Raw genomic sequence first — 14,201 nt, 5'->3', positions numbered from 1 at the left:
CGCCGCTGCTTCGCCCCTATGCAAGGGCGTGGATGGAACAATACAAGTCAAGTGCAGGAGAGTCGTGTGTGCGGGTCAAGTACTACCGGCGCTTGTAAAGGTTGTGGAATGCTGTTTCAGCAGGGGCCGTTTCTCGAGGTTGCCTTGCAAACCTAGTAGAAAAAGGGTCTTGGTTTTAAGTCGATGTACATCTTATTGGATATGGGGTAAGCTCAGACCATAACGAACCTTTTCCGGCTGAGGCGTTTTGACAAGGATCCATATCTGGCTATCTTTAGCAGAGTCTACATATACTTAGTATTGCTGTTTGTTTATACGGAGTACGCCGAGCTGATGGCGCAATCCTACCGAGGCGGACTACTTCCGGTGTTCTTTTTGCGGCGCAGGCAACTTGCAGCATCTTTTACCACTCAAAAGCCTCGCGCTGTATATAACGGCCCCACACAAGTCAGCCTAGTCATTCCAGACCAATCTTTTTATAAAATGGCCTACCTACCCAGCGCCAGTTTTCTTCCGTCTGTCAGATCACAAACCGAATTACCTAGAGCAACATACCTGCCGAGGTGATGAAGCATGCGCGACAACGGTGCCAACGCCGACTCCGCGGACAGTCCCAGCACTCCTTTGAAGAGCCCCAGACCCTCATCCAACCCTCTCCAAGACCACGTCCTACCCTCGGTCGAGTTCACTTTCTCCTGCAGCCCCTCATCTGCAGGTAGATTGACCCCGGTATCCTCCGTAGATGACTCGCTCGACCACCAGGTCGAACGACGCTCCCTTACACCCAACACCCAGTCCCTCTTTCAGAATTTGCGCCTGAGCGAAACCATGAGACATCCAAATCATAATTCCCTGACTGATCCCAGTAGTGGCCCGAGAGAAGCTGGGTTGACCCCGAACTCCCATCATACAACCTACAGGGACCTCTACAATGCCACTCCTAGTCCAGGAGGTGTTTCTTCCACAGAACCGAGCCAACGGCGGCCACAGACGCCATCGTCTCCGCTGGGCTCTGTGAGCTCTCACTCCCGGAACCTGAATCCGGGGGACTCGGGGGACTCGGGGGATACGGCAGCCAAGGATTCAGATCGTGATGAGGACACTGAATCCGAGGAGGACTCACTGCAGAACAATAACAGTGATGACGATGACGAGGATTACCTCTACAATATCCGCCAGGAGGAACTTCCCCAGGTGCCGATCTACGACATTCGGCTCCAGAATGCACTACGGAATGTGAGAGGCGAGCTCGCAGACCTCGCGCAAGTTATGAGTCGGCGCGACCTGGCACAAGACCCCACGACCGCCTTTCATCAACTGTATAAACAGACGCTCGAGGCGAGCAGATTCACTTATCCCGCGACGCGGACTGTTGGATTTATCGGTGACTCGGGAATGGGTAAGCTTGCTGGGTTCAGGGGTGCGAGGAGACGAAGGGCTAATTGAACCCGCAGGAAAAAGTAGTCTCATCAATTCCATCCTTGACCAAGAGGGTCTGGCTCGGTCGGTAAGTTCAAAGATCCGAATGTGTTTCGGCTCCCGTAGATGACCTCAAATACTCATTGAAATCCCCCAGAGCGGAGACGGAGCTGCTTGCACCACTGTCGTCACGGAGTTCCGGAGTGTGAACGAGGAGCATCCGCAAAACTATACCATCGAGGCAGATTTCATGGATAATGCTGAGATCCGAGAGCTTCTTGAGGAGCTGCTGGCAAACGTCAGGAAATACTACACGGATGCCTACCGGGAAGTTCGTGATGCAACAGAACAGGAGGACATCAAGGCTGCTGCCAGGAGAGCCTGGGATACATTGCTCTCTCTTTTCCCCAACCAGCCGGCGCTTGATCTTGACTTCCTTTCTAGGGACGGAGAGGATGCGGTAGAGTCTATCGTGACAACATTGGAAGAGTGGGCAATGGCTGGGTTGGACCACCGCCCTGGCGGACGCGACAGTCTTCGGTATTCCGCTGTAGCTCGCCACGCTGATGAATGTATGGAGCAGCTGGACAACCTTATGGCTGATGCAAGGGAGGGTGATAGGCCGGCGCTATGGCCTTTTGTCAAGTTGATCAGGTTTGAGAGAATCCAGTGTACAGGCTCTCTCTTGATTCGTGTCTAACGGTGACTAGGGTTTATTTGCGATCGCCGATTCTGCGCACTGGCTTAGTGCTGGCTGACCTCCCTGGTAAGGCATTCTGGCTCTGTACCTTTTGACAGTGAGTAATTGACATACGTTCAGGCTTTCGTGATCTGAACTATGCGCGAGAACGGGCAACTGAAAGGTATCTTCGCCACAGTTGCGACGAGGTGTTCATCGTTAGTACGATCATTCGTTGTACGACAGACCAGTCAATTGGTGATATCATTCGCCGATGTGCACAAGGCCAACCGATACGGATCGTTTGTACTCGTTCAGAGGCAGGCTTCCTCTTCCCCAACCCCATGGGTACCGGAGCTAACGAGACAACCCCAGGATGTGGATGCTAGAGAGACAGCACGGACATCCTCTGCGGGTGACGCCAGACGTATCCTCGATCTTGACAGCCGAATTCAGACCCTCGGACGAAGAATCAGGCAGATGCGGTCTCGTAGACGACAAGCCAGCGGAAGTAGAAGTCAAAGTCTCGCTGCGGAGGAACTCGCCCTTAGGTAAGTTCGTCCGATCAATTGTGGTTAGGACGCATCCTGACCAGACATTACCAACAGCGACGAGAAAGAGACTCTGGAATTCGAGTAGGTAGCCCTTTTTGCTTGCTGCACGGATTGGATATTTGTGCTGACTGAATGCTGGCCAGGCTGAAGCGGTTCCTCATCTTAAGACGGAATAGGCGCGTAACTGAGTCTTTATCGCGTGCCTGGAGCAACCAAGCCCGGGTATTCTGCGTGAGCAATAAACTTTACGCAGACCACCGTGCAAACGATCCCGAGCAAGCCAACGGATACCTCGAGCTCAGTGGTATCACAGAGCTTCGTCGCTATTGCCAGTCTGTTCCCGCAGATGCGCAGCTTCGTGCAACGGAATCTTTTCTGCAGAATCAAGTGCCCGCACTTCTAGGTTCCCTAACTCAGTGGGCATTGGCGGGTTCTGATGCCGTCACTGCAGGCCGGGCTGAAGTTTTGCGCGATGCCTTGAACGAAGCCGAACAGACTCTCCAACGGGTACGGTGACTGTCTTATCGGGCAACCGGTTCCTTCTTTATCCTTTCAAGATTTGGAGTGCTTTGGCAGCTTGGAAGTGATGGTCAAGAGTGCATAATGGCTGACATCATTCTAGAGCATTGCCTCTCCTCGGTCAGGAGTCCGGCTTGCGCAGAGCAGTCTAGAGCGACAGTTTAGTACCTTGATTATACAAACCATACGTGCGCCCAGAACCTCACTTTAGCCTTCAAGAGACATTATAGTAACCCCGGCGCAGGCAACTCCCGGAACAATTGGAGAGATCATGCAGTCGATGCGAGCAGGGAATGGGCAACCGTAAGTCAAACAGACAAGTGAAATAGCACATAGATTTGTACCTGATGGGGCTTCACAGTGGCACCATTCGACCTACGCCGCTTGGTGCCGCAACTACGGGACACACCAAACGGCGAAGCAACCATATCGCTGCTGGAACGAAGAAATCCTCGGTCCGGGAAGTGATCAACTATCCATCAGTTGGGATACGATGCTTGGTTGGCTTGAGGAGAAAAGAGACGAACTTGACGAAGAAGTGTCTGATATATTTCAGCACATCTGCGACTCGATTGAAGGTAGGAGTTTCCCCCTTTTCAACTAGCGTCAAGAAAGGCGACAACCCCAAGATTTGTGTGGCTGACTACGCTCGTTAGAACACCATGACATGTCGCCAGACAGCCTGGGTAATTTGCTCTTGAACATGGAAACGCGGCAAAGATGTATAGTAGACGCCATCCATAGCTCCTTGGATGACCTGGTTTATACAACAGAGTATTATATCCACGGCTTCTATTCGGCGCGGAGGATGACTGACCTGCTATCAGAAAAATCAAGTCCGACGCAATAGGCGGACACGCCAGCTCCTATATTGCGGGCGTCATGCGTCCGGTGTACAACACCTGTAGGGAGCAATATGGTACGATACCGGAAACTCTACTTTCGCATATTACTCTCAAACACGTTCCTTTTTTCACTAACCACAGACTGCGACCCGTAGGGACGGGCAGCGATGCCAGACGCAAGCAAACCATGAACCGACATCTCACATCTTCACCTTTATTTTTAGAGTTGGCCAACAGACTGACTGGTGACTATCGTGAACTTATTGAGAGCACTTTTAATCAGCTCGATCAAAAGCTTCGCGAGGAGCTCTCGAATATTACAAGGGATTTGCGGGCTTCGGTCACGGTAGAGGGCGAGATATCTGAGGCTGGGCAAGATCCCCGACATGCTGAAGAATTGAAGCAGAGGGTGGGAGTAATCCAGGATGCACTGGTCCATGCCCAAAGGATTGTGAGAGAGGTTCGGCAGTGATGGTATAGTCAGAGTGAATTGCATTTCATCGTTTCTTTCTGCGTAACAGGGCAGAATGTTGCAGTTAGGAGGGGTGTCTCTTGTAATGGTCGAGTAAACTATTAAGGTGTACCCAATGCCTTCCATGTCATTCATGTGTCCCATAATCACGGCAAAAATCCGACACTTCAACGAGGGATTGGTACAAGCTGGTCGCCAATATGCATCGCGAATTCGACCGCCTTCAAGATGCCGGCGTCCATGGCTACTACACCATGTCAGGACCGCAGCTTGGAATTAGTGGTTCACTGCTGAAGTGTAATGTAGCGAAAGGAACTGCCGACAGCCTCCTTGCCGGACTGAAGAGGCTCCTCGACTCCGAGAGCGGCATAGCTTCATCATCTTTGATGAGCCAGTGGATTCGTTCATGGTACGACCCCCTAAAAATGTTTCCTGCCTTTGAAAATGTCAGTACTCAGCACAATCAGTTTCGCCTCCCAGAGTGTAGTCTGCAGGCAACCGTCTCAATCCCATTGACGATTCCGTGCACTGCGAGACTAATGAAAAAGAAAATCCGCCAAAGTTTAAGGGCTGTGGCCAGTTTATATGCCTTAGATCCTGACTTGCCCTCTCGAACCATTTCTGTGGTTCACTTTCGAGAGATATGCGGACTCAGAACGATGTCATAATATCTTGTAGGTGGCCCTCTCATCACAGCACTTCCCTCCATCCGCATCCTTAAGAAGCACTTGAAGGGCATAGTGTCTACCAAGAAAAAGCCGTACAGGCTCTGGCACCAGGGAGCTTGAGCAGGCCGTAAGACGGCTGAGAGCTCCTCCCTCACAATACTCCATCCGCCTTCGTTTTCAAGTCCCAGGGAACCTAGTAAAAAGCCCACATGGCTCTGCAGCATTGCATGGTGGACCTTAGACCACACGTCATGTACATTGTGCGTCAGCGTCGCGCTGCCAGAGGGCACCGAATCGAGCTTTACCCGGTGCTGCCGTATCGTGGGGACGCAACAGGTATAGAATGAAAAGAAGTGCCCGAAGCACATGAGAGAGTGTGAACAGCAGCAGCGCAAAGGTTGATGGGCGGCTAGTGCACTGTATATATACATAGTAAACCTCTCCACTTTATTCAGTCATTTCAGGACATTATCGCCCACGTCAACCGTTCTTTTCTAACCACTCGCCCCTTCTCATGGCCTCTCGTCCCCTTCGTCCCAGTCACGTCGATAGTCATCCTCACCCCCAAAGCCAAGTGCTTTAGTGCGTTCGAAGTAGGGCCCGTAATCATCATCATCATCGAAATCCTCAGGGTTAACATCCCAAATAACCTCTATCATCCACGTAAGCCATGGAGGTGGCGGTGGCCATTTCCGAAAATACTCAATGCGTTGAGACTCATCAAGGCTTTCTTTTTGTTCCCCCCACCAGGTAAAGAATAATATTATATAGTCTTCGCCAGCGCCCATACGCCAGCATATGCTGTATGGATTGGTGTCCTGGAACATGAACCAAGGAGGGGGAACTGCTCCATATTGAGCGACCAGCTCTGCAATTTTATCCTTAGCGCACGTTGAGTTGTTCATTGTGTATGTCACCAGAGTATGTCATGTGACTGAGGGCTAAAGTAGAGATGCGCCGATATAGTAGTCAGCTTGCTGCCTTAACTGAACTTAGGTGACGCGCGCTGCGGCTGTGACTATGAAATGGGCAAAAATGGGAGTTGCACATGTGAGATTACAATAAGCAGGCAGATTAGGAGTGCAGGAATAACAGTGAATAGGGGTAATACTTAGCAATGAAAACCAATCAATCGGTGTCCAGATCAGAATAAGGTTGACAGTGGGGAATGCAAGCAAAGTTTTGCGGGCAGCGCGCTCTTCACTCATTCCTTGTTTCAGGGTAACGTGACCTGGAATCCAACCAAGCACCAATATGAGAGAGGCTTGGCAGGGGAGGAGGGTCGTCGGCCCTGGTCTGAGATCGTACAGTGGCCGTGACGGCGAATCCACGCTATACACACGCAGTTAGTCCTATCTATAGCCTAGGAGAATACCTCTAGCAAGATGGACAAAACGTGTGAGGCAACGAAGCCATTTGCACCAGTTAGTAAAACATGCTGGCCACTAACACTGGAGGAGGCCATTACGGATGTGCGTCCAGATTGTATAGTTCTTCTGGAAATGGCACGAGTAATGAAGTAGAGTATTCCAAATAAGTTCCATGTCCAACTCCTAAATACGTTGGTTGTCAGGGAGGCATGATGCGCTCATAGGTAACCTGTGGTAAGGTAGATACCCGAGACTTCGTAATCCCTCAACCACGCGATCCGACAACCCCTGCGGCGTGCACAGTCGATCCTTGGTAGCTCTCACCTCCCAAAGTGTCATTTCCTACCATACCACCCTACTAGGTCTGGTCCGTCTGGATGCAAAGGTCGGACAATTGAGTTTCCACCCTAGTCTCGCATCCAAGGTTTCCAAAAAGCGTTAAAGACAATAGTGCAATATCTCCCTTTTGCCGACTTTCTGGCAAATCGTTAGATATGTCAATCGGATCAATTAAACTCCCTCTTGAGCTTTTCCACTGGTGGCAAAACGCCCTCTCTTTCAAGAGTCTCAAAGGTCTCCTCCAATTCATCCCAAGTATCCGCGTACCCCGTCCATCCCAACCGTCGCGCCTTGCTCATTGTCCCAACGCAGCTCCAGTCCCTTCCCAAAACAAAAGTTAGGAAATCCCAGGTGGCTTTTTCCCACGCTTGTTGGTCAAGGTTGTACTGATCGCGCAGTTTCGCCCAAGCGTCATTCACGTCTTTCCGCTTTGCCCATTTTTCCGGATCGACCTGCAAGAACAACGTGGGAATGCCATCGGCCGACACTCCCAACTCCTGCGAGTGCGCAGCGAGAGGGTGCCGGTTCTGTAACCTCACCGTGGTTGCCTCATATTTCCCATATCCCTGGGTGTCGGGAGTACCCCCATGCGGGAACATCGGGCTGGGGATCTTACAACCAAAGCGCTTAGCGAGCCGCGGCCAGAGGTTTTGGAATGACTCTGTATCCCCATTCATCACGTTAAACATATTATTCCCTGCACCTGGGGCGGTTGCAGCCCAGAGACCAAACCGGGCGTGGAGGTTCGCCGAGGTCCAGCAGTTGAAAGCAAAGTAGTTGGCCTTGCAGCCTGGAAAGGGCAGTTCGGAACCCGGGAGCGCTTTGCTAACAGCACAGTATAGGCCGAGCCCGGTGGCCTCATTCATAAAATTACCGCGGGCGTAGCCCAAGACATCTTCAGGGAGGGTGACAACCCATTCCCACTGGCCACGAATAGCGGCGTCCTTGAGGATCCGTTCTTGTTCATAATAGAATATGGGAGGCCAGGAACCACCACCCTGGCTTTCCTCAAGGAGGGCGTCATCTTCAATAAGCGGCTGCTTGCAATGGCCTAGGTGAACACCGTAGTGTTTGAAGCCACATGTGAGAATGAAGCGTTTCAGTGTCTTAGTGGCACCTGTAATTTCCAACGCTTGGAGAAAATTAGATAACATCAGCCCATTCACGCGTGACAATTCAACCGGATCATCGCGTGCTAGGTAGGCGCAGAAGAAGACATAATCAGCGGAGATGTCTCTGAGATTCTCCGCCATCTCCGCAGCTGATGCCTGGAGATCCAGCATATGATGTCGAACTTTTGGACTCCTGTAGCCGGGATTACTTCTGGAGAGGGAAACAACTTTCTCATACTCTGGATCCTTGCATAGGTGATGGACAATGGCACTCCCCGTAATACCTAGAGAATCTTAGGAGTGTGACACAAAACGTGGAGACGAGGGCAGCACTCACCGGTGGCACCCGTGACAATCGCAGATGGCATAGTGACTAGAGTTAAAGCGGTACAGATAGATACTGTGTTCGTTGACAAGTGCAGACCGAAATTTTAAGACTCAAACTGTATTCCTAGAACAATCTGGTCCCTTATATACGGCCATAGCTTAATTGCAGTCGAGCAAACTGTGTTCAACATAGGCGTCACTGAGAGTTAAATTTGGAGATGATCGTGTATGAGGTCATCATAGGGTGCCCATCTTTGATAAACCAACTATCCATGCAGCAGACCACAGGGTCCAATGAACTATCCACGTCGCGGATCCCTTCAGGGATTCCACCTGAGCCGGAACAGACACATACGTCAGAGAGGTATCTCGGGATTTGCCGCGCCTTACGGCAAGCCATGCGGCCACTCCGCAGCAATTCAATTTCTTCGCTACGCGCCCTACAGATACCGATAATCCGCCCGGGATTAGCTATCAAGTTGACCCACTAAGCCAAAACTCTAATTTTTTCTTTTTTCGAGCTCCTTGAGCCGCTTTAGCTTCTCCCTCGCCCCAAAGTTCCCGTAGTAAGGAGATGGAGCCCACAAGTGCGGGTGCGAATAGTGTTACCCAGATCAGCAATCCATCTTGAAAGCTGCGGTGGGGGCGGCGTGGGAAGGTTATTTGAATCTGATACTGGACACCTCTAGAAGCTTTCTATTCGATCGCAATGCACCGGTGATTTGCAGGAGTATTGCGTGCCTATTTGTCTGTGTCAATCACCTGGCGAAGGAGATATAATAGGCAGCGGCCACCAAAGAATGCGGGATTGAGCGAGTCTGGATCAGCATATAGAGCGAACTGATGCTGGATGTTTTTAATCCTTAACGAAACGCGCCATTGCTCAACTCGAGAAGTGTCTCACTGGCGGTTTGCTAGGCTGGTGGTTAGCCCACAGGCAAAGTCCATAGGGTTTAAGGTGATGCTGGAGGATATAGTTTCTTAGGCTGCTGGCGGCGAAGCCTTTTTCTCGCGCCTTCGCATGCGACCATTGAATACGATTTGCCAGTTTTTTGAGATGCATGAGTTTTGTTCAGTATTGCTGATATGCGCTTCACCATCCTATAGACGTTAGAATTTTTTGTCAACCAGATTTGTGAATGGCGACACCTCAACGAGCTCCAGGTGGCTTGTCCGTTGGCTTGCTGTATCATGTATCATTAGAACTACCTCCACGCGCTTCCGGAAGTCCGTAAGGGGAGTGCGCTTAAAGGCGTTTTGGGAAGCAGGAAGGAAATAATGCTGGGCAGCTTGTCCCAAGGCTAACTGTCGGACTTCGCAGATATCGTGAAGCTGTGGTGATGCCTACGGAAAGCTCTAGGCACCTGCCAGTGCCTAGAGATGCTTTAGGCGTGTGACCGCAAGCATATAAGGAGCAAAATCTGCAGTTCAACAGAATGTCAGCGCACAGTATATCGACTGAATTGGGGATCAAAAGCCCAAAATCTTAATACTTCCATTTGTCCCAATCTAATCCAGCAACGATGTCAACCGCATCGCGGAGACCCTTGGTCGTGTTGGCGATGATGCTGATAGGCGTAGAGGAAGAAGAGACTGCAAGGGAGTATGAGATGACAATGGAAGGCCTCAGCAACTGCATGGACCTTGCGAAGTCGTACATGCTCAGGCATAATATGTTTGGTGGGAACGAAGCTCTGGTAGATAGGTTTCTGAGCAAAAGGCCGACAGCATGAGGGTCTTTCCGAGGAGAATGAAGGAGGAGAGGATAGGAGCAACAGAGTACTTCCTTAAGGGGCTCGGGTTTGACTCAGAAGAGGTGCATAGGATCAAGGCAAACTTGGTGGAATAGAAGGTAGACTGGTGGTGGATTATAGAGACATGCTGAGAAGAAAGACCAATTGATGTTCCTCCAATAGCGCCCAATTTGCTTGCCACTGTGAGTTGAGATTCGGATGCTAGTGACTTTTCCTGCTTTTGAATTGTCCTATCGTCAGCCTTGGTACTCTTCAACAAGTGCTATAGCTTACTCAATCTCATTCTTCACCTATTTGGCCTCTCCTCACCGTACGTGAGCATAATGGGAGGATAGAAGACCTTGCTTTGGATATCACCATTGCTCAAGAACCGTTTTCTACTCTTTGGCTCGTCTGTAGAGCAATTGAAGCCGGTGCCTTGCTCCATGTACCAACCGGCTTCTTCTCTCAGGGTTGGTCGATGGACTAGGCAGATCAGTTTCACCGTGAGAAGCACTCGAGATGGGATCGCAGCCCAGGAGCTTTGATAAGCCTTCCTCCTCCTGTTGACGGGTCAAGTAACAGTAGTAGCCAGCGTCATAGCCTGACATTAAGTGTCCAAACAGTGTCTTTCCATGACTGTATTCGAGACCCACCCCTGCGAACTCTGGTCCGTCTATAAGCGTAGTCTCACGTAGTTCATTGTATAAAGTGATAAAATTCATGAGCTCTAGCTCCTCCCTAGACCCTGGCATGTGGACGGCCATATCGAACATGGCTAAATGGACATTGCCCAAGACGGACGTCGCATAGTTGATATTTTTGGTTGTGATGATGGACGCAATAAATTCGTCAGGAATTGTCTTTTCTGGGCTGGCTGTTTTGGAACTTCATGACTCTCTCCATGAGTGTGAAGGAGACGGAGAAGTGTAGTGCCAGAGAGTCAAAAAGTGAGAGACGAAAGTAGATCCAGTTGCTGTGGTTCCAAAGAAAGAAACTGAAGAACTTCAAGATATCACGGACATCCCGGGTGCAGGTACAGTCCATCTTATAAACCACATCAGGGACGCTAATTCCAACGTCTCCCTCGCACTATCTCCGAATACAACCCACAGCAGGAATGGTCGCCTTAGGTATGCTATTTAGACTTGACAGATTCTGGTATTACCAGCACGGTGAGTTAGCTTGTATGAAGCTGAGTTACTAACTTAAGGCTTTGTATTATTGAATCACTACTAACCATGATCATATATTGCCTCCCTTTTTATAATAAAGTAATGATTAGTAGAACTCTGTATTACTAATAGGGAGAGACACTTTGGTGTGAGCACTAAGATGAGTAGGTTACATCACCATTAGTGGAATTTGACATGGGTTTAATGAGAAAATGGACTAAAAGATGGAGCTATACCCTCATAGGCTCTGGAATCCCCAAAGGTACTCTGACTATCTATATAACTATGTCCTGACTTCCACTCTAATACTCTAGAAGGCCCTACTGTTTAATAGGCTCTTTTTGAAGGAAAGATGCTGGGGCGGGGGAACTTCTTGTAGCCTGACCTGACTACCCCCTGTTTTGTGGTTTCTCTAACTGTAGCTACCTTTCTCACCAGCCGCACGAACGGGTCGCAGGCATGTATTGTGTGGCTGCTAATCTGATTCAAGCCATTGTCCAGGAGCTCTTGCTCCAATAGTGATTTGGCAACTGTGAAACCCTTGTCAGTCCATTCAATCAAAAGTACCTAATATGTAAGGCACTAATCCAGAATTAATAGCAAGGATAGAGTTAATAGCCACTGCATTTCTGCCTGTTGCATATCTTACACACCATGATGAAACTCTTGGGTTTACAGTCCATCTGATCAGAATTTAGAGACCATTAGCAGTTCTAGAAATGAATATGCCGCGCAGATTATGTTATATTCTCTTCGTACTTCTTGACATTTCCAGACTACATCGGTCCGTACGCTTCAAGTGTCTGGTTACGTGGCATAACACTAGTCTTCTGGTGGCTAGTTTGGTATTTTGGACGCCTTCTAGTCCACATCGCTAAACAAAACTATGCATAGTATAACCGGCCATTCAAGCTCAAGCTGGCTATGGATCAAGAATCCACAATAGAATATCTCGAGATAAGACCCACTCAGTCACGTATGCTTCAGTTGCAAAGGGTTTCGTGCCGTTTGTCTCCTGCTTAGCCGCCTTCAGTAGGGGAGATTGTTATCTTGTCCAGGTGAAGATCGAGGAGCAGCAACGGCGTTAAAACTGGTTTAAAGCCAGTTTAAAGAAAAGGAAAGAATATAGAATAAAGACTAAAAAACATACAACAGCCGGGATTTGCTGGTGGTCACCCACCCAACTACTAACCGGCCGGCGTGTGGCTTCAACGCGGTCAAAAGGTCAGTAGGTGCAGCCGTCGCGCAACACTGCTTTTAGTCGCGCGACCTTGGGTGAGCTTAGGTGAGTGCAGTATAAACAGGGTGAGTGGTCACCCGCAATCACCCACATTCACCCAGTCTCACCTAATGATATTGCCTTTAACCCATAATAACCACATTATAGTTCCTCTCATTAGTGATGTTTCAGTTCTTCATTGAACACAGCCATAATGATCACTCTAGGCAGCAATCATTATAACATAGTTTAAGGTTTCTATTTTTCCATATTGCTGGCCAGGTGGCTTGGCTACAGTTGTGTTGCAACTTATGATATACAAAGTACCCAGTGGTAAAAAAAGGTCAAAATTATTGCATGTCTATATACTACTATGGCCTGGAATTTTCAAAAGGCCACATGTACTGATCAAGATAGAAGACAAGTAAGGGCAACATAACAGCCAAGAGTTCTGCAACCTAAACACCTCAGTAAGTCCTAGGTATAGAGTCAATCATGTGCCTAGTCACATGATAAAAGAACAATCAAGTCATTCACACTCAGCACTAGATCTACTATTTTCCTTTACAACATTTTTAAGTGCTAGCAGTTTATCCCAGGCCGTTGCAGTGCAGTTATTAGATTCTGTTGATGACTAAGGGAGATATGGCCACAAAACACGTGAAGCCTGGATAGACCTTAGTACTAAGACTTACATTAGAAATAATAACAAAGGGCTCTTTAAGAGTTGGTCTTTCTATATGATTTATCTACAATCCATTAATCCCTAGAGGTAACCTCTTGTATCATTATTATAACACCTCCAATTAACTAGGCTATGGACTTAGAGCCAGTTTATGTCTCTTCTTTAGTTAAGTATAGCCTTGCCCTCTAGTGCAGTCATTAAAAATAAGCCTATTAGCACAGGCCTGAATAGTATATAAGGCATATTACTTTCTATATGCATTAATAAAGGTCTTCCCTGCTCTATTGAATCATTTCTAAAGTTAGATACCAAAGGTATGTTACTTATCTTAGTTAGATAAGTGCCTCTAACAGTGGATTAGCTCTCTAAAACTTATTACTTAACTTAATACTAGCCTTGCAAGCCCTCCCTGCCTCTTATATGCTATAACCTGTGAAGAGTAGAAGTAAAAACCTCTTCAGCAACTTATCAAGACTTAGTGCAAGTATAAACTCCAATGAATTCAATGTTAAATAGTTAATACTATTACTAGGTTAGAGTTGCATAACCGAACCGCAAAAATCGAACCTGAACCTCACCGAACTCGCAGCGGTTTGGGTTCAGTTCCTAGCCTAGGGAATCGCACCGGTTTCGGTTTCCATAGGGTGGAACCGCTTCGAGTTCGGTTAAAACCACCGGTTACGGTTTTTGCGGTTTTGCGAGTTAGGTTAACCAACCCGCAACTGTTTTACCTAGAAATTACTGAATTCTAGATATTTTTAATTGATATTAATATCACTAGATAGCCTGAATCAAAGGCTATCTAGTGATATAAATATTATTCAAAAATACCTGGTGGTTGCTGAGATATAAGGGAATTTCATCTCTGTCATAGGTTGGTATGAAAGTAGTGGTAGTTTATATATATATGCGACTGACTGTTGACAATAACCATATTTAAAAATGATTTTTTAACCACCACCCATTCAAACCTATAGATATTGAATTCATATTTTAGATCTAGATTAATATGATGATAATTACCATATATTTCATATAAAAATCATAATTTTATATAAGCATGCTTGATAGGGGCGTCAGAGGGG

At 48.2% G+C, this 14,201-nt stretch overlaps 6 protein-coding genes across 6 annotated transcripts; 2 read left to right on the top strand and 4 right to left on the bottom strand.

The window, feature by feature from the left end:
- The first annotated feature begins 371 nt into the window (after window positions 1–371).
- P174DRAFT_438736 (uncharacterized protein) lies at window positions 372–3,468 on the top strand. The gene is made up of 9 exons (XM_024826612.1): window positions 372–1,399; window positions 1,455–1,507; window positions 1,577–2,073; window positions 2,130–2,185; window positions 2,240–2,418; window positions 2,474–2,649; window positions 2,707–2,733; window positions 2,796–3,359; window positions 3,416–3,468. The coding sequence occupies exons 1-8, from the start codon at window positions 574–576 to the stop codon at window positions 3,166–3,168; spliced, it is 2,187 nt and encodes a 728-aa protein (XP_024685529.1). The 5' UTR covers window positions 372–573; the 3' UTR covers window positions 3,169–3,359; window positions 3,416–3,468.
- Window positions 3,469–3,874: 406 nt separating this feature from the next.
- P174DRAFT_365391 (uncharacterized protein) lies at window positions 3,875–4,488 on the top strand (the record flags this gene model as incomplete). Its single annotated transcript, XM_024822054.1, has 3 exons — window positions 3,875–3,945; window positions 3,999–4,090; window positions 4,172–4,488. The coding sequence occupies 3 exons, from the start codon at window positions 3,875–3,877 to the stop codon at window positions 4,486–4,488; spliced, it is 480 nt and encodes a 159-aa protein (XP_024685528.1).
- Window positions 4,489–5,191: 703 nt separating this feature from the next.
- On the bottom strand, window positions 5,192–5,485 carry P174DRAFT_360446 (uncharacterized protein; the record flags this gene model as incomplete). Its single annotated transcript, XM_024821747.1, has 1 exon — window positions 5,192–5,485. A coding segment is annotated over one exon (294 nt), but the record flags the coding sequence as incomplete, so codon positions are not given.
- Window positions 5,486–5,718: 233 nt separating this feature from the next.
- Window positions 5,719–6,310, bottom strand: P174DRAFT_384537 (uncharacterized protein; the record flags this gene model as incomplete). The annotated part of the gene is made up of 2 exons (XM_024823215.1): window positions 6,268–6,310; window positions 5,719–6,097 (listed from the first exon to the last, which is right to left on the bottom strand). A coding segment is annotated over exon 2 (342 nt), but the record flags the coding sequence as incomplete, so codon positions are not given.
- Window positions 6,311–6,724: 414 nt separating this feature from the next.
- Window positions 6,725–8,706, bottom strand: P174DRAFT_401834 (SDR family oxidoreductase). The gene is made up of 2 exons (XM_024823939.1): window positions 8,315–8,706; window positions 6,725–8,261 (listed from the first exon to the last, which is right to left on the bottom strand). The coding sequence occupies exons 1-2, from the start codon at window positions 8,343–8,345 to the stop codon at window positions 7,033–7,035; spliced, it is 1,260 nt and encodes a 419-aa protein (XP_024685525.1). The 5' UTR covers window positions 8,346–8,706; the 3' UTR covers window positions 6,725–7,032.
- Window positions 8,707–10,435: 1,729 nt separating this feature from the next.
- P174DRAFT_428425 (uncharacterized protein) lies at window positions 10,436–10,813 on the bottom strand (the record flags this gene model as incomplete). Its single annotated transcript, XM_024825511.1, has 1 exon — window positions 10,436–10,813. One exon carries the CDS (start codon window positions 10,811–10,813, stop codon window positions 10,436–10,438), a length of 378 nt encoding a protein of 125 aa, XP_024685524.1.
- Between the last annotated feature and the right edge of the window lie 3,388 nt (window positions 10,814–14,201).

Source organism: Aspergillus novofumigatus (assembly GCF_002847465.1).
Source record: "Aspergillus novofumigatus IBT 16806 chromosome Unknown P174scaffold_2, whole genome shotgun sequence".
NCBI lineage: Eukaryota > Fungi > Ascomycota > Eurotiomycetes > Eurotiales > Aspergillaceae > Aspergillus > Aspergillus novofumigatus.
This window is presented reverse-complemented; position numbering and strand designations above follow the sequence as displayed.

Excerpts from the sequence above, each read along its gene's own strand:
- P174DRAFT_438736 (XM_024826612.1), top strand. The coding sequence starts at position 574 with ATGCGCGACAACGGTGCCAACGCCGACTCCGCGGACAGTCCCAGCACT. Across the intron at positions 2,074-2,129 it reads CCTTTTGTCAAGTTGATCAG|GGTTTATTTGCGATCGCCGA; the intron begins GTTTGAGAGAAT and ends AACGGTGACTAG. Across the intron at positions 2,650-2,706 it reads GCGGAGGAACTCGCCCTTAG|CGACGAGAAAGAGACTCTGG; the intron begins GTAAGTTCGTCC and ends CATTACCAACAG.
- P174DRAFT_401834 (XM_024823939.1), bottom strand. The coding sequence starts at position 8,345 with ATGCCATCTGCGATTGTCACGGGTGCCACCG. Across the intron at positions 8,262-8,314 it reads GATTGTCACGGGTGCCACCG|GTATTACGGGGAGTGCCATT; the intron begins GTGAGTGCTGCC and ends AAGATTCTCTAG.